This window comes from Trematomus bernacchii, unplaced genomic scaffold (genome assembly GCF_902827165.1).
Source record: "Trematomus bernacchii unplaced genomic scaffold, fTreBer1.1, whole genome shotgun sequence".
Classification (NCBI taxonomy): Eukaryota; Metazoa; Chordata; class Actinopteri; order Perciformes; family Nototheniidae; genus Trematomus; species Trematomus bernacchii.
In genome coordinates this window covers 3,091,997-3,111,310 of record NW_022987714.1, presented here as the reverse complement: position 1 = coordinate 3,111,310, position 19,314 = coordinate 3,091,997, and the positions used below count along the sequence as shown (strand labels likewise).

The 19,314-nt window shown below is 42.6% G+C and overlaps 1 protein-coding gene across 1 annotated transcript in view; it reads right to left on the bottom strand.

The window, feature by feature from the left end:
• Positions 1–15: 15 nt before the first annotated feature.
• tmem266 (transmembrane protein 266) overlaps positions 16–19,314 on the bottom strand; it is a 28,606-nt gene continuing 9,307 nt past the window's right edge. Inside the window, exons 4-11 of the mRNA XM_034141792.1 lie at positions 7,812–7,966; positions 5,967–6,040; positions 4,977–5,033; positions 4,561–4,699; positions 3,892–4,007; positions 3,103–3,295; positions 1,723–1,785; positions 16–1,632 (exon numbers count right to left, since the gene is read on the bottom strand). Coding sequence (XP_033997683.1) covers positions 995–1,632; positions 1,723–1,785; positions 3,103–3,295; positions 3,892–4,007; positions 4,561–4,699; positions 4,977–5,033; positions 5,967–6,040; positions 7,812–7,966 — 1,435 coding nt within the window. The 3' untranslated portion in view covers positions 16–994. The remainder of the gene's footprint in view (positions 1,633–1,722; positions 1,786–3,102; positions 3,296–3,891; positions 4,008–4,560; positions 4,700–4,976; positions 5,034–5,966; positions 6,041–7,811; positions 7,967–19,314) is intronic.

Below are 19,314 nucleotides of genomic sequence, written 5' to 3'. Positions count from 1 at the left end.
GACAGTACAATAAACAGGGTTGGTTTTCATATTTAAGAGGCAAATCTTGAAGGTTCATGCTATAATTTTCTTTTGACATTTTCTTGTGGCTCCACTTCAAGTCTTTCACAATGTTTGGCTGTGATAAACCCATTCTAAAATATGTATACAGCTTCCAAACATTTGAATCATAAAACATTTTAGACCTAAATGATATGAAACCTGTCATTTGCAGGTAGCTTTATAATGCATTTGGTGCTTGTGGGACATGCTGTAGTTTGAAAAATGTCAGTAAACACTGACCCAGTCATGGCACCTGGATAAAAACCACTTGAATGACCCACCAGTCAAAATCTGCCACACTCCCAGAATTTAGATACAAATGTTGACATTGCTAATATAGAAAGACAAAGATTAGAAATAAGCTGAGACTTATCCAATGTACCCTGCATCAGTCCCATGAAAGGGGGCTGTTCTTTGTGAGTTTGGAGACACTAGACTGACTATCAAAACAGCTGATACACTTGCACATAAATCCATGCCTCCTAGCTTACAGGAAGTGTTTCACAGTCCGTGGCTCTCCAATACACGAACCCATGTGTTCAACACCTTCAATTCCTGCAAAGTGTATCTGAGAAACTAAAGCTCCTCACTGGTTTCACTTCCTGCAAATCAAACCACATCTTAACACATCAAAAGCCAGATTTCTTTTTTTCTGCATGGACCAGTTGTCGGGAAATGTCGGGCTTGAGCCCTGCTGCTGGTTTCTTTTGGTAAAATATTTCATAAAACTCAAAACGTGTTTCTGTGAGTGTCAATTCCTGATAAGTGGTGCCTGATAACGACTCGCGTCCTCCAGTGTTTCATGTTTTTGTGCTGCTCATCTTCTCAGTCCCAACAGTACAAAGAGGATGATTGACAAACTGTTTATATGCCAGTGACACCCAACAACACCGGAGTTAAGCTGAGCGTTTTAAAATCGAGTCCTGTGAAGCTGCACACGTCAGGCGTAGTTCTATGTCTCTGACAGGCGGTGGACCGGAGTGTCTACCTTCTCCATCATCCTGTACTTCTCCTCCAGAAGATGCTCGTTGCCCTGCAGATGGATGAGGGGCTTGGAGTGCAGCCCGACCCGGCTCTCCTGGTTCCTCTTGTTGTAGATGTTGAGCCTGTGCTCCAGCTCTGGGCTGGTTTTGGTGGAGCCTGTGGGGCTGGGCGGTTTAAGGTTGACGGGGTCCAGGCCTTTCTGGGCGAGGCAGGAGTTCTCAGTCAGAGAGGAGAGCAGCTCCTGCATCACAGCGCTGGGGGTCCCTCGCGGCTGAGGGCCCAGGGCCAGAGGGCTGCTGTAGGGTGGGGGGTAGCAGCGTTGGTCGCTGTAATCTGTGGAGGTGGAGGCCTCCCTCACCGTGGAGCTGCAGTCCGTGGTGGAGCCCAGCGTGTGGCTGCTGACGCTGTGCTGCCGGGCGCTGAAGCTGCTGCGGGACACCGTGGTGGTGGAGGCTTCGCTCACAGAGCTGCCGGTGCGCTGCAGGCGGCTGGACGGCACCGCGTCCACACTCACCAGAGAGGAGGGGAGCTGGCTGTGGTTGTTCGGCAGGTGCACATCTATGGCTGCTGTCGTGATGACACGCGCAGGGTCTGGGATCCCCATGTCTGCAGAAACAGCACATAATGCAGAGGGCAGTGAAATACTGTTACATAGGATGTAACAACAACATTAAGCAGGATCTCGTTTCTGCTCACCGCTGCTTTGCTCACTGTAGTACTGGCTGATGTAGTTGTTCATGTCATCTTGACCATGGTGATCTGAAAAGAATAAAAGTAGCCACTTAATCCTTCACAGATATAATGAAAGTGTGAATTTAAAAGTTCATTACAGGTTTATTCACAGTTTGAAATATGTATAACCCTTCCAACTTGGTTATCTTGAAAAAATGAAAAGCAGCAACATAAATTTACTTTCTCTAATTATTTAATAAATGGTTTATTAGTTTATTACACAATATACTGTTTTTAAAGGTATTCATTTTATAATTATATAAAGAAGAAAATAATCAATTTTCAATAATTAAAATAAAAGACATGACCTATTCATAATAATCAACAAATTGTTTAAGTGTTAATGAAATTCATTTGTTGTGGATGAGGTCCACAGATCCTAAATCAGACCAAGTGTTTAGATAAAGTGCTGTCCAAGGATCCGCAGGACTGTTGCTATATATTAATTGATGTATTGGTTTCACATATTAATTTTATGACTGTCCCAAGAGGGAGCACTCATTGTTCAGCCTTTAGTGGGACAGGGACCATCTCCAGGTGATCAATACCATATGAGTGTATGAGGAGAGGCTCAGATGTAAGGCAGGTCCCACGATGATGTATAGCTTTGATAAAGGAAAAGCCCTGACAGCGATTTGTTGCCATGTAACTTATGACCTTTCACTTTATGAAAGCTTTATAGTTAATTGCGGTGTGGCAGCGGAAATTTTGATTCGGAGACAAATGTTTTTGAAAAGAGGGCACCAATTAATAAACACACTACGCTCCAGCATGCAGCTTAAGAGGATTTGTTTAATGGTTAAAGAAGCAGCAAGGATATGTTGTGCTTTTAGACATACGTTACAATCCTTTAATATATCTTCAGTATTGTGTTATGTCGGAAAGAGTGTTGCTGCTCAGGATGAGGGAGGATTTTTGAGTTTTTTTATTTTTCAACATAGACAAAGCATTTAAATCTGCAACCTTCAAACATGGGGTCTTGCATTTAAATTTGGTATTGATGAAATTCATAAAAATGTAATAACGTCTTGTTAATTCTGTTTCTTTCAGCTGTCACATTGTTCAGCTGTCCCCTGCCACATAACTCTAATTTATGTTCCAAAAAAGACACACAACGCACAATACATTTTTTTGAATTATTGTATTATTTGCTTCTTCTAATTTTCTATAGACAGCGCAAAATATCGATAATGGGAATTATTTAAGCTGTGATAATTGAGCAGTGAATATCTAAAATTGGGACAGCCTCACTCCCAACATGACCCAACTGTTTCAAGCCTCTCTTGTGCACAGAGGTTTTTGAAAGCCTGTAACAATGAAGTCAGGTGTTCTCTAGACGGTTACCTGCAGCCCCCCCGGGCTCTCTAGCTTTAGCTGGCCCGTGATGCTCGGAGGCCCCAGGGGCCAGGCCATCCACCTCCTGGAAACTGTTGCTCTGTTTACCCCACATGTGGTGGATCTGCATGGCCGCTTCACGCTCTGCCACCAGATCCAGGTCCTGCTGCGCCAGGTGGGCCCTCAGCTGCCGGATTTCAAACTGAAGAGACAGAGAGACAAATGGCAGAACTGGAGGAAACTCTTCACAGTAAAACACACAGCCGGTTTAACACTTACAACGTACCGTATATTCTACTACCTAATTTCACATGTTTATGTCAAAGCATGTTGTTTGTTATGAGGTTGCTTTACTTGCACCGCAGTTAACCTTCACGTAAACGGTACAACAAGTTTATGCCAACCTCTTATTTCTAACCTCTAACATTTTGCAGTTTAACTTACAGACATACAGACACTATTCTCTTCCTCTGGGCTGACAACTGAGAAATAAAGAGCACTCTTATAAAGTTAAACCTGCAAATGCCTTGCAAACAATATTAGAACCATCATTATTACATTGTGAAGTAGTCAATAAGTTGAGATAATGCACAGTGCTGGCTATCTGATATCCAGCAGACTTCTGTGAAAGTATTATCTGGTGATAATATGGGATACAATTTGAAGAGCCTCTTTTTATGGCTTTTTGAGTACAATTTATTTCTTGCATAGCGATCTGCTGCCCTCTGCTGGTGACAAGCAGCTATAAATTATAGACGGAAAGTAGTAAATATATTTGAGAGAGATAGGAGCACATACTGCCTGTTCCTGGCAGATCTGGGTTAGACGGTCAAGCTGTTCGTCCCTCACCGCCTTTGCCTTCTCATACTGCTGGATCTCCAGCTCCATCTCCACCTTCACTTGCAGCACATAGGCTAAAATAAATAGGACATATAATAGTGAGTTTACTACTGATAAAACGTTTCATCTTGTGTCAGTTGATCTTCATTTCAGATAAACAGTTTATTAGGTATTTCTTCCTCCCAAAGCAGATCTTGTCACATTTTTGCACACTACCAAAACATAGGTGGATAAAATAACAATACATGCTTTAACATAGTAAAGCATCAATTCAATTCAGATGTTTTGAGGTTGTTTTAGAACCGGTGCTTATTATATGCTAAGCTTTTAGGCATTCATTGTAAGTGTTGTATTGTGTGTGTATCAACACGCACTGCACTATATTAAAAAACCACAAGGGGGAGCAACACTGATACAAAGAAAAATAATTCTTCCTAATAAATACTCTGTGTGCACCTTTAGGATAAAGTCATTTGAAGCTTGAGCTCCAAAAAACAAACATTGAGACGAGAACCTCCAGATTGAATGTATCCAATACCGCAGAGAGCACACTGCAGTATCTATCTGTGTGACCTGACAGTAAAGGACAGGATGCAGAGGACACCCCCCTCCCCCTCCCAGCCTCACCATCAATGATCCTCTTCACCCTCCAGATGCGCAGTGTGATGATCAGACCGATAGCATCCCAGGGGCTGCTGGGGCCGTTGGCCACTGTGGAGGCCACCATGGGGGCCAGAGAGAGGACGATGACAGCTCCATCAAACACCTGAGAACACACACACACACACACACACACACACACACACACACACACACACACACACACACACACACACACACACACACACACACACACACACACACACACACACACACACACACACACACACACACACACACACACACACACACACACACACACACACACACACACACACACACTGTTATGTCTGTAGCTCCCTCAGTGGTATGACATTGAGGAAATGACACTGCAGTGAAAGGGGCCCAGAGTAACAGGTCTAATGGCACCCATGGGAGCTTACCTCTACTTTGTTCTCTATGTAATCCCATATCCCCAGCACCACGATCCTGAACACCGTCTGAAACACACAGAGGGACACAGATGGAGGCAGAGACAGGTTACGCACAGGGGGAGACTGGCTGAGGCAGAGCATGCTGGGTAGTAATTCAGGATAATAAACCTGACACTCCCAGTTAATGGCATTTGCAGTTGTGATTAAGATTTCTTTCATCCCTCCACGGTAATTCATCAATGACATCTTATTCATACACATCACAGGCAGTGTGATAGGGGTTCATCCAAACAATTAGAGACATTGCATTTAGCTTATTCTGCTGACGCAGCAGGGGCTGCAGAGGGTGAACAACTCTCCCTTTGTCGCTGTGCCTCTTCTGCCTCTCTGAGCCATCGTCCTTATTTCAGGTTTTCAGGTTTGCAGTGGAGCAGAAACCAGCCCACCTGCTGTTTGTACTCGTTTTATGCATCATTGTTGGGGGGTTGCTGTTTTATTGATAAGTAAAACTCCAGCTACACACAAGTTAGCAGTGGGGTGGTCAAGTGTAGGAAACTAAGATAAATGTGGCTCGCTGTAAAGAAAATGGAAATCAATACAGCACACCTGAGGCCTTACAATTATTTAAAACTAGGAGCACCGAAAAGCTCCATCTGCATTTGAAAGTGTTTGTGCGGCTGATCAATGGAGTAACCTGAGGGGGAGCAACTGTGCCGGCTTTAACAACACCAGATAAACAAGTTTTATTTCACAATACTGAAGTAGATCGTTGTTGTGTGATTTCGCAGTACACTTTGAATGTATCCATACCCGAGGTCACCTCTACCAATCAGAATCTGATCAAGCTGTGACAGAGGACACGGGGCGTTTCATGCTGTTGTTAGTATTATAATGAGGATCTGTCGGTGTACTGCACAATCTAGCATTAATGGACAGGTCGCTGCATCAGCTGTAAGTGAGACTGTTTTTGTGTTGAGCAGAGGAAAGATGGAGACTCACCTCGGTGAAGAACACGGAGAGAATGGCCAGACTGATCCAGTGGATGATGCTGGCAAACTGGAATGCATTATTAACTGTAGGGAGAAAACAGAAGAACATATTTTTAAAAAACGTTTCTTGTTTCTGTTTAAGAAATGCGTGTGTGAGCGGTTACCTGCTGCGAAACGTTAAGAGGGTGTTGCAAAGTGGTGAAAATGAGCACATTCCAGCACACAGATACATAAAAGCGCAGGCAAAGGCATTAAGCAGCATCATAAATATGAATTCAACATATACATGCATGTGTCTGTATCTTCCCGTTTATTCATCAGGCTAATTGTGGACAGCCTGTAACAGCGCTCGGCTGTCAGCTGAGGCCTTTCTCTTCACGTGCGACTTCTCCTCCCATCTGTCTTTGTTTGCCGTGTTCAGTGATCTGTCTATCTGTCCGTTTATCTTCCTCAAGTCCTCCCCACATTCATCCGCCAGCCAACTCTGTATAGTCTGATTTCTTTGTCCACTAATCTCCCGTCACGCATTTGTCTTACTTTCCTTTGTCTGCCCTGTCTAGTCAGTCAGTCAGTCCTGTGGGAACAGTTAAGGACTTGTTTGGATACTGCTGGAGCGACATTTCCAACAAGTGTGTTCTTCACTCAGCCCCCTCTCATCAAACAGGTATGACCTCTGACCTTACCATTATGATAAATGAGGACGTCTCCACCATGCCACATGATGTATATGAAGGTGGACCTGGGGTGACATGGGTCACAGTGGTATTTCGACCACTTGACATTTTGTGTTAACTGTGGAATACTAACTGGAGGATTATATTCCCCAGACCATGATTGATCAGAGCCCCAGGACCCAGGATAAATCACTGACTCGTTATACAGAACACATATCAGCACACACAATCATATATATGTATTGTTTACATCCAAAACAGTCCTGAACAACCAAACATCATTATAGTATAGTGTCTAGTATAACGTTTTGTAAATATGGTAAATGAAACACCTTTTGTCCTTTTTTAAAAGTAATATCTTAGTACAATTATGTCATAAATTCTGGCAAATGTTATAGCCAAATTCAAATCACTAGTCTAATGATCAATACTGTTCATTTGCTTTAATTTAGGCAGACCAGAGCACCCAAAAGGTACATGTATAGTACAGTAAGGAGGAGTTTAAAAGAAAAGAACATCATGTATATTAGGTCACAAACACATAAACACTGATATATGTGCAACAAGCTAATTTACATTGTTGACTTATACATTGGTCTGGCTAATTTATTGGTCTTGCTTTAGTGTTGATGTTCTATGTTGCCATCATTTAAGCATATTTAATCTAACATTGTTATGTTTTGATTGGCTATAACAAAATAACTCTTGCCAGAAAAAGCAGGTGACTTGCTTCTTGCAGTGCTTCTTGTTTTCAGTATATTAGTAAAAGGTGTTACCTGTGTTATATAAGGTGCATGTTAATGCCAATCCTTAAGAAACACCTTTACCTTCACATATCTATTTCAACAAGATATGTTTTTCCTACTGAGACAATCTTTTTATTTGCTTTATTTGCTTTTAGCTTAATGAGCACCTAAATTTATAGATATCCTTCCATCCAAACTGCAGTTCATCCTCATGAGATGCAGAATAAATGGTCTACCTGCATAGCAATAAGCAAACAATTGTGCTGAGTCGTCCACTTTTCTCCCTCTTGAAGAATACTATTGTGGCCCAGGACCATAAACAGTAAATAAATACTGACCATAAATGAGTGTAACGAATGAAATCCCTGGTATATCTACATCCCCATTTTTGTGAATAACCTCAGGTGACATCACTCATTGGCTTGTTTCACTCACACTGCAGCATCTTGGTGTCAATGAGCAGCTCCAGGGTCAGCAGCACCACCACCAGGATTACGCAGGCCACCAGGAAACAGTTGAAGCCCGCCGACAGCAGACAGACCTGCCACAGCGCGGCCCTCCGCCCGCAGCAGGGCTTCAGCCAGTTGGACCTGACAGAGGGGGGGGGGGGAGAAGGCCGTTAGAAGAGCTATGGGTGCAGAGATCAATGGGACTTGTTGCTGTGAAACTCATTGCGGATGTGCAGATCTGACAGGCAGCAAGCTAGGTCAAATCAACGAAACACTAGAAACATTGAGATACACAAATGGTGAGATGTATTAAATCTAGACTTTGTTCTGTCACCGTTTATCTAAAGATTTATCAGCAGAGGGCACTATTCTGCCTACACATTCAGACCATGGATGTTCATTCAAATGTATTCAATTTGCGTATCAGGCAGGGAGAGGCGTAGAGGATGCAAAGCTTTTTATACTGCACACCCTCCACAAACACCTTGAAAAGCCACAAGCCCATGCTAGGCTTTTGTTTGCTGACTTTTCTTCAGCATTTAACACAATGCAGCCGTCATTTTAAGCTGCCCGATCAACTTGTTTTATGGATTTTAAACTTTCTAACTAATAAAGAGCAGAAGGTGTCTGTCAATGGACGCCTCTCTGACTCTGTCATCACTTCCACGGGCTCGCCTCAAGGATGCGTTCTTTCGCCCCTACTTTTTATAATGTACACTGATAAATGCAGGAGCATGCAAGACAACAGTGGTTAAATTCTCTGATGATACCGCCCTCTTGTCCCTCCTTAGCGGCTCAGAATCAGGCCACGAGTGTGCTCTTACTGACTTTATTTCCTGGTGTGATGACAGTTTTCTGGATTTAAATGTCTCCAAAACCCAGGAATTGATCATTGATTTTAGACGTCACAAGGATGTTCCTAAGGAGTGCATCATACACAATGACAATGTAGAAATTGTCACATCATACAAATACTTGGGCACCATTTTCGATGACCACCTCAAATTTGATGTGAATACTGAGTGTATTGTGAAGCGGGGTCAACAGAGAATGCACCTTCTTCGCAAACTGAACTCTTTCTCTGTCAGACCTTTCATTCTTTGTCGTTTTTACCAAGCATTCATTGAGAGCCTTATTTGTTTTTCTTTTATCTGCTGGTTCCATAGCCTTACACTGAAAGACAGGAACAGCCTGAACATTATAATTGTTACTCTGTAACTATGTCAGTTTGACAATAAAGAACCTTGAACCTTGAACAGCATTGTTAAAACCTGCTCCAAGATCATCGGCGTGAAACAGAGAGACTTAAATTCCTTCTGTAACCAACAGATTCTGCGGAAAGCAGAGAGCATTCTGAACTCTCCAGGTCATGTACTTTCACATGAATTTCATCTGTTGCCATCAGGGCGAAGATATGCTCTACCTGATCAAAGGACTAATCGCTTTTCAAAATCATTCATCCCTTCTGCACTCAAACTTTTCAATTCTTGATAGGCTTTTAACTTGATTATTTATTTATTTATTTATTTATTATTGTGATGCTATGAACTATTTATAGTGTAAATTGGAATGATCCACATCTGTGCTCCCGGGTGTATCTGTGTGTTTTATTCCTGTATGTTCCTGCCTGTGTACATGACATAAGCTGCTGCTCATAACCAATTGCCCCTTGCGGGATTAATAAAGTTGTCGATTGATTGATTGATTCACACTCTAATGTGAAGCATAAATACATGTTCTGCTGGCACTGAGATGATTTAAAAGTATAAAGTAATTCTGTTCATAAATTCATAGTGTCATTTCTCTTCTCATCTCTGGATAAAGCGATTCAATGTTGCCTTTCTGCAACCTCCTTAATACCTTCTTTAGTTTACTATCAGTGAACTCTTCTTACTATAACAGCCATGAGTTTGTTTATACCTATTTTTGGAAACGGATTACATGACGTCTGTTTTAATCCAAATTCAGGCATTACATCATCTATTTGTAGCACTCCTTCCTGACTGAAATATCAGAGTATCTAGGAGGTGGTGATACATAACTCAGTGTGTTTTATGGTCTCTATTTCTATCTACGTTGAGACTTATGACACGCATGAAACCTTACAGTATGTTCGAGAGAGATTAGAGTCTCTCTGTTAATTCCTCTCCCTGCTGCTTCCCTGTGTGACAGGACAGGTCTCTGGGTGAAAACTAGCTGACTGGCTGAATGCCCATCTGTGTGATTGTTTTTCTAACAACCTGGTATGGTAGTTCTACTTTTGTTAAAGCTCTGGATGACTGACTAGCTAGCTAGCTGGCTGTCTGTCTGCATGTTGTGGCTCTCCTGGCATGACAATGGAGCTTCATGCACACCGGGCGCAGTCACACCTGGCTGGCTGGTTCTTGAGAGAGCATCACAGTGGAGGCATGAAATTGGGTTTGTTATAATAAAACACATATATTTCCTGATCCAAGACACTGCCATTCCTACAACTGATTCAGCAGTCTCTGCTTTATACAACATACTTCCCGTTTTTATATTGTCCATTAGTTTGAAGTTTCCCAGATGTCATGTGTGCGCTTTTTCCCTTTTTCCAGGTACATCAAATCCATCCCTTCTATCCAGTTCAAGTTCCACCTCCGACTGACTGAGACTCCGGGGGATTTAAAGTCAATAAATAATGTCAATCTCCACTAGCACACCGGGCTTTCCCTTCCTCTCACAGCTTTACTTTACACCCACACGCTACTCAGGTGTACTCTAAGAAATGCAGAAAGGTGAAAGTAAAAGAAAGGTGTGTGTGTGTGTGTGTGGGCCAGGTGTGTCATCTCTTTGAGGCAATACTGAGAAAGGGAGTAGATTTCTTTGAAAAAAGCAGCTATCTGTTGTCACCTGTCCCCCATAGGAGGAAAGCTACGGGCAATATCTGTCAGAGGACAAAAGAGGATGCAATTTATTCTACTCTCCTCAGGAAGAAGGACTGAGAGAGGAAACGTGGTGCAGACAGTTTAAAGGCATTGGGCATCATCCAAAAGTGAACTGGAGAGAGAGCCAGGGAGGAAGGAGGGGAAGTTGGACAAGGAAGAATGGAAAAGAAAGAACAGAAGAAGAAACAGATTGAGTTAAAAGATCATTTTTGTGTACTTTAACTTGTGTCTAATTTTGACGAACAATTTCCTGAACTACAACCAAAAAATGTATGTCCCAAACAGTAATATGTTGACTTTACTAAGAGACAATGAAAAGTATTTAAATTGGAGAAGCTCAATATATGGTTTGTTTTGTACTCTATGATTAATTGAATGGTAAAATTAATACTCACAAAAACTCTTTGGTGCAACTTTCAAAAACTGTACTTGTACAATGCGGGGTCGTCATTGACATTTCAGGTATGCTTACTTCCACTTTTAACTCCCAAAAAAGGTGATTATTTTATAACTTGTCTGATGGTCTCTTCTTTCTGAGCCCGTTGGACTGCACAATAGCAATGTCAGCATTTCCCCAGATCAGAGCAATAAGTCTGGAGAATAAGATTCATGGCCACACTTACACAAAAGTTATCCTTTGAGGTGAATAGAGATAGGGGATTATAGTAAGCTCTGTCGTTTTGTAGGTGCAACTGAACATCTTTGCCACCCTTCACCCAGGTCAGCAGAGAGGCTGGAGCTCGGCCACGTTGTGTCAGTGCTCTCGGGGGGGGGGCTCAGTGGTGCCCCCACCCCTCTGCAGCACCCCTCAGTACCTGCCAATGCCAACAGACTAGGAGTTCAACACCTGGTGTGACACAGAGTTGGTGGAGGGTAAAGCTATCATTAGCAGATACCATGGAGACTTTCACCAGCACCAATTTGTTCCCAAGGAACAATGTCAAACCCCATCTGCCAGTGGAGGAGAGCCAAGAAAAAGGAACATTTACCTAATGATACACCTTACACAGAGTCGCCGGACATTTGTAGACCATTAGTTAAAAGCCTGTATGAGCAGCACACACTCCAAGAGACACCTCAATACCTTCAGGACTGAAAAAGCACGATTTAGCTCATACTGTGTGGAATCATAATTCATTCAGACCTCTCCCACAAGCCAGGCAGAAAAGGTATTAATTTAATAAACCTGTAAAGAAAAACCCTGTCTGGAAGCAGAGTAAACGGCAGTGATGGATTACTCCAAGCTCAGAAACTTAATTTTACGAAAATCACTTTAAACCTTGAACGCTGAGGACCTGAAGTATTTATGAGAAAGTGAGGCTGTTTCAGTGGAGGAGTAAGGAGGGGAGGAAATCACCTCACTCACTCCCAGGGTCACGGCAGGTGCTGGTCGATTTGGCAATACCTTAAGGACTGGACATGCACAAATACTGTATGTGCAAACATCTCACACATATAGGGATTTGATGGCTGGAATTAGAGATGCAGAGGGTGCATGTGCTGTGGACAGTTCATAAAGACATTAACAGGCGCATGGGCTGCAGTTCTGACGGGAAGATCGAAGTGCGCCCGACAGCAGCACAGAGCGATGGGATTAGATCATGAGACCGATCAATAGTGGCCTTAGATGGAAGTGATGGCATGCAGTACACGACGGAGCGACCCCTACATCAGGATGCTCAGACAGCAGCTGACAGAGACGTCAGGCGGGGGGGGCGAACAAAGAGGAAGGTGTCTGGTCTGGTGTCGGGGCCCATTCACACAGACAGGACCGGGCTCTGGCTCCAGCATCAGCTAAGTAACTCTCACGGAAGTGGGGAGCCTATCACAAGGAGCATCTATTTCATTACACTGTCTCCTGTAATTGAGACAGGATCAAATACAATGTAAACTCATTAAGGTACAAGTTAAATGGAAATGAAATCAAAGGGGTGGTGCTCCGTTTGTGTGTTTGTGGGTAAAGAGATGGAGTGAGAGAGAAGGGAAGTATGGGCTCAGAACAGTCTCATAATACACACATGCACACAGAAGGATTCACACTTGTATTTCATGATCCGCAAAAGGACTCACACTTGTATTTCCGGATCCACACTTGTGTTTTTCAATGCACACACAAATGTGTTCCGTTTCATATACATGTAAATAAAATCCAAATACAGAAAAAAGTTTTACATATGTATTTTTGATCCTCACATATTTGTTTTCCGTTTAAAACCGCTGCACCTACAAACACAAACCGCTTTCTGTGCATGGATCGCTGTGGCATTCGTTGTGGGTTTTTTGAGACCTCCCCTGACGGTCACCCGATTCGTACTTGTAATTTTTTCTATCTATAGCCAATCAGATGTCTCCTCAATTCTAAGCCAATCACATGAGCGCGCCCCCACGAGGGTAGATTTCTTGCGTTCATGACGTAGCGCTTCATGTACGCATTTTGCGCTGTCCGGAGCTGACAGGTCCATGGAGCCTGCCTGCAGGCGCTAATCTCAGGACACTTCCACTCTCAGTACATTGCCACTTTCCGAGCAAGAAATGCACGCAAATACAAGCCTTTATATTATTAAGGTACAGTGCCACTTTCCGAACCATTAATGAATGCTTGTGTACATAAAAACGGCAGGCAAAACCGTTTTAAATGTGTGTTTCCTGTATGGCAAATACAGCTGCTTTATTTATGTCTGTATGAAGTTGTTGTGAGTGTGGAGGGAGCAGCTACAGGTTAGCTTAGCCTAATCGATCAGTGCACTACGAAGCCAGTGCTAGACAGTGAACTGTCAACGGGGGGGAGCCCCGCCGGTCATTATCGGCCGATATTCACTCTTAATAGTTTGATCGGTGCTCTCTATAAAGGCCAATCAGGAGAGCTGGATCTGATCGATATGGACATAAACGCGAGTGAAGTTTTAGCGAGCTGCATGAGAAACTGACGGGCTGTCAGGAGAGAGGGAGGGAGAGAGGAAAAAAGATGATCCTTTTACTCCCGTGTTATTAGCCATATCCGGTCATAGTCCGGTAATTACCTGCTAACGGAAACTCTGCTACACAATTCTTCTTCTTCTTCTTCTTCTTATTGAAACATGACCAGTAAGTTTCAAATTTGTCCGGTAAAATAAATTCTGTCCGCGGAAACCGTGCTCCGGACAGCGCAAAATGCGTATATGAAGTGTCATGAACGCAATAAATCATACCCTCGTGGGGACCCGCTCATGTGATTGGCTTAGAATGAAGGAGACATCTGATTGGCTATAGATAGAACAAATTACAAGTACGAATCGGGTGGCCGTCAGGGGAGTCTCAAAAAACCCACACACGAATGCACAGCGATCCATGCACAGAAAGCGGTTTGTGTTTGTAGGTTCAGGGGATTTAAACGGAAAACAAATATGTGAGGATCAAAAATACATATGTAAAACTTTTTTCTGTATTTGGATTTTATTTACATGTATATGAAACGGAACACATTTGTGTGTGCATTGAAAAACACAAGTGTGGATCTGGAAATACAAGTGTGAATCCTTCTGTGTGCATGTGTGTATTATGAGACTGTTCTGAGCCCATAGGGAAGGGCTGCAAATGAAGTAATGAGACTGAAAGACTCTATCAACTCGTCCGAGGTATTGATTGTGACACACACAAACACAGACGCACGCACACACACACACACACACACACACACACACACACACACACACACACACACACACACACACACACACACACACACACACACACACACACACACACACACACACACACACACACACACACACACACACACACACACACACACACACACACACACACAAGCAACGAACAGCTGCAAAAACCAACCTCTCACTCAGAGTGTTTGCTAAGGAAAGCCTGAGATAGTGTCGCTGTGAACAATTTATACTGCTGTGCAATGCCTCTAAATAATTGATTGGTACTCTTGATTGATGTTTTGATTGCACATCTACAACAGAGCGACTTTGCTTGGTGAAAAACTCCAGCACATTATTGTACAGAGTGTGGCAGCCCTGACACCATTACATTGGCGTCCAAGATTATTTATTGTGCTATGATTTAGAAAAGAAATCTCTATATTGCCAAGGCTCAGATTACTGTGCATAGTGCCCACTTATTTAATCAAGCACACCTGAAAATGAGACTTTAGTTAAGGACTTTAGTGGGGTTTATTTTGATTCATTTTTTAAAACCAGATTTCTTTCAATAGCTTTCATATCATGTGACCTTTTGACATCAGATCAATACAGAAGTCTAATATTATACTTGAAGAGTAAGACACGCCTCTTTTCACGGGATTAGAACCCTAAATATGAAATGTTATTATGAAAATCCAGGACTTCTTTAATCTGTCTACATTTCTTTCAATAGCTTCCATGTTATGTAAATGTGTTTTATACAACGTATTTATTATGTTTTATTAATGTGTCACTTTAGTCGTTTAGTTCAGTGATTCCCAACCAAGGAAGGATGAACGATCATCAACAATAATCCTGTAGTTTTTGTGGCTGTTTATGTGTCATATAAAACCTATTTGCTTTATTGGTCAGTGCTCTTGTTTCCTAACATTGGTCTGGCTTTTTAGGCTACCCCTCCCATTTATATGTATAACATTTTTAAATTGTATGTTCTTTGTTTTCTCTCCTTGTTATCGTAAGAAAAATAAAAAATATGATTACTTTTAAGTGGCAAAGTTCTTCAAAGATTCTTTAATAAATAAATAAAAATGTGTATAACAAGACCATAGAAAGGTCCCTATACCTGCAGGTCAGGACACGCCATAGGTACGTTTTTCAAAGATAGCCTAAACATTTTTTTTTAAATACTTGTGGAAATGTTTGATTATTATTATAATGCTCTTTCTCCAAGTGGCAGACATCTCATTAATCTCATGCTGGCTGTTGAAACTGGAGAAAAACATTTGAATCGAATGTATCCTTTGAAGGTGTGAGGGGCAATGTCAGATACACGGCAGCATTTTAAAATGATACTACTAGACTCAGGGTTTCTGTCTCCTCTCAATTACTCTCTCTCTGTACTGATAACTATATAGCCCCGTGGTGCCTCCAGAATAAACTTCAACCAATTCACACCAATCTGCTGAACTCAGCAGGCCTGGGCAGGGGAAAATGGACCTCTACTGTGCGCCTGCAGGCTGCTGAACAGCAGAGGATGAAGGACTTCAACTCATTCAGGCTGTTCAAACTCTCTGTGTCACACTTGCTCCTTGACTTACTTCATGTATGTGAATAGGCATTTTATTTCTTCCCTGATATATGCAATTTCTTTAACTTGAGAGCTTCTCTTCTGCGCATCAGTGAAATCACAGGTTGGGTATCTGCCCAGATTGCTTGGAATTCAAGACAAATGCCAGCATAACAACTGGGTATATGGTTTCCTGTGTAACCACTGCTGAGTCATCTGTGTTATCACAGCCAAAAGAAGCAAAGACGCCCTGAGAGAGCAAAACCAGCTAAGCAATAAATATGCTGAATAAAGGAAATGAAATTATCATAGGTAATCAATTGTACATTTTACTTCCAAATCTCATCGCTATTAATCTCTGACAGTCTCAGGCCTAGGGGAATTATCCCTTTTGTGGTAAATTAACAAATCAAATGAAAATGCCTCATTGATTACTGATGCCAATAAATCAAGTTTAGGCTTAAGAATTCCCTCTGGGTATAAGTAAACCAATTTATTTTCTTCTTATGAAAAGGCAGCCAGGCGGTTTCCAAGTGCTATCAGCTATCGTCTCACCACTCCTTGCATACTACACTATCGGTACAAGCTAGCAGAGGGGAGTCGGAGCTGGTCTTTGCCAGAGAAATGGGCCACGGATACTAAGCAAATGGAGATGGATGGGGCTCATGTGCAGAGCAGCAGACAAGCTGTCCCTGATAAATGGGTTTTCACCAGGACACTTGATCTCTCTCGCTCTCAGCCTAAAAAGCAATCTCACACTTTACATGTCTGTGAATATTAACAAACCCTCAAACCCCACACTCAAATGTCATCTATTGTGTCGCACATGGTGCCAGGCAAGAGAGACAATTTGATGGAGAGGACTGTTCCTCTGTGTGTTTGAAATAGAGTCAGGAGGGGGAGGTAGTGAGGGGAGAGAAATCCTGCTCTCTTTTCAAAGGTCCATCAACACAGCACAGGTATCGTACGGCTGTTCTTTCAAAGCCCCGTGAAATATTGCTGCTGCCAAGATTCACAGTAAACTTTGTCAAGGTCCGTCAGTGCAGTATTTTATAGAATAGATTTTCCAATGATTTCTTTTTAATTCAGCCTTGAGTCTGATTCTGTATGTTTGATTATACAGTATGATCAGCGGCATATGGTACTAATGCTGAGGGCGGCAGGCTGATCTGGGGACGATAACCCAGGACAAGTGCAGCACGCGCAGGGAGATGCTATCCAGGAGCCTGAGCCCCTACCAGTCCAAGGTCATGATGACTTAAACCAGGTTTGAAAATAATTAAAGTAGCGAAATTCGGTTAGGTGCTCGATTCAATCAAAACATAGAAAGCATTCAAGTCGATTAAAAGAAACCCCATTCTGTGATTTCCTGAAACATGATCCTCTATAAAGGGCAACATCTTTAAATAATACAAATGAGATGGTAATTAAGTGACCAAAGGTGGATGTGAAACCACAACGCTCTCATCTTTATAGCACGTTCTAGAGAAGATGGTGCTGCCAACATCTATTAGTATATCCATCCAGCTCACCACTGCACAGAATCTGCAAGGACTGCATGTGCCCCTTGTAGTCCGCAAGAACATCCACCTCCTACATAACCGCCGCCCACGTTTCCCAATAAAGAGCCACGAGGAGCTGCCATGCAATACTAAATGCGCATCTCTGGTATGTAATCTTCTGCTGTTTTTTTTTCACAACCGTAAGAATCAAAACAAATCCACGGCCTCAACATGAAAGATAAGAGTCTTGTTTTTCCAATCATTGGTATTTGGTTTGAAGCTATACCTTTGACCATGTCCAGATCCAAACTAAAGCACTGACAAGAGATATGCACTTCACCAGCAAGTTATGGTAATGATCAAACTGAAATCAGAATGACCTGTTCATGTTCTACCACAGGATAAAGTCACGTCAACAAAATGATATAATTAGAATATAAAAACATCTCAGGAATAGGGCTGCTATATATACAGTATCACAAATATATCGATATTTTGAGACTTGAGACGGAACCTTTTGTTGATTTTCGATACGGGAAGTGTTGCTTTTCCTGGTTTTTAATGCTGCCTTACAGCAAAGTTATGTAATGCATTTTCTGACCTTACCGGACTGTTTTCTTTTTTGCCTTTGCCAACTTTGTTGTATACCAATAGTCAACCCTACAACACTGACGCAATCTTGGGGTATTTTTTCAAATACGTAGTGATTTTTTAAAATTGTATACATATTGCCTGGCCCTACACAGGAATCTCAGTCATAGCTTGAGAAAACAAACTGTCCTGCTCATTCTCAAAATAAACATAAAGCCGCTGCAACACAATTAAATACATTCTTCACAATCATTTACAGAGTGCTAAAATTAGCCTACAGTATGCAGACTGTGACTACACATAGCAATGAACAAGACAGACAAACCAGACAGTTTAATGCTTTGCCATTAGGATAGTCTTTTTCAGTTTTAAACCTTGCAGCATACAACACATTCCACCTTTTTGCCATTCCTCCCACATGAGTCACAGACGCAGCCAGAAACTGTGGCGACGAGCTCTTCCAAAAGACAAATGTGAGCATGAAACTGTGATGACAGGTATGTCCTGGAATGCTTGTGACCTGAAAATCAGGAATTCCAATCTAAAAAGCTCATCGAACGTGTTGTGAGACTCGCATTGATGTCAGATTGCACTCTGTTTGCACCAGTCCGCTGAAGTCTTTCAGACTGCCTGGACTCTGAGATCAGAATGAATGGTTCCTCACTTTAATGTGAAACATCATTCACTTGACAAATCCCTCAGAGAAATATCTTGGCAGGAAATAACTTTTCCACTGCAAGATGCCAAATCCCAGGGGACCAGGGTGTCATATGGTGCTATTTGAGAGTGCCCACTGTGATGATAATGTTGCTGGGCTGCCAGATCCTGCCCTCTGCTGTGGCATTGATATGTGTTTTCTTTCCCCTTTGTGAGCAACACAGAGAGAGAAAGCTAAGAGGTACGATGAGAGAGTGGGTGTTTGGGACAGGACCCATCTGTCCCTGCCCCGTCCCACAGAGCCATGGACCGGGCCAGACCAGGCAAAGTCCAGCCGGACACGGTCACCTGACACACCGGGGCTTGGATGGTAAAAAGCAGGATGCTCTAATTAAGCCTATGCTGTTTCTCAACTTTCTCTGCATGGATGCCATCATCGCAGTTTTCCAAAGGGTTGTGAGTCACGCTTCACGAGTGGAGAGCCATGGACACTTGCTACAGGGGGGGTGTAGCAGGGGCGCGTCCTGTCTTGAGAGTACTGAGCCTGCAGCGTGCCGATAAGAAAACAACACAACCCTGGACAAGCAGGCCTGGTGGACAGAAACAGCACCGCTACAGGGCT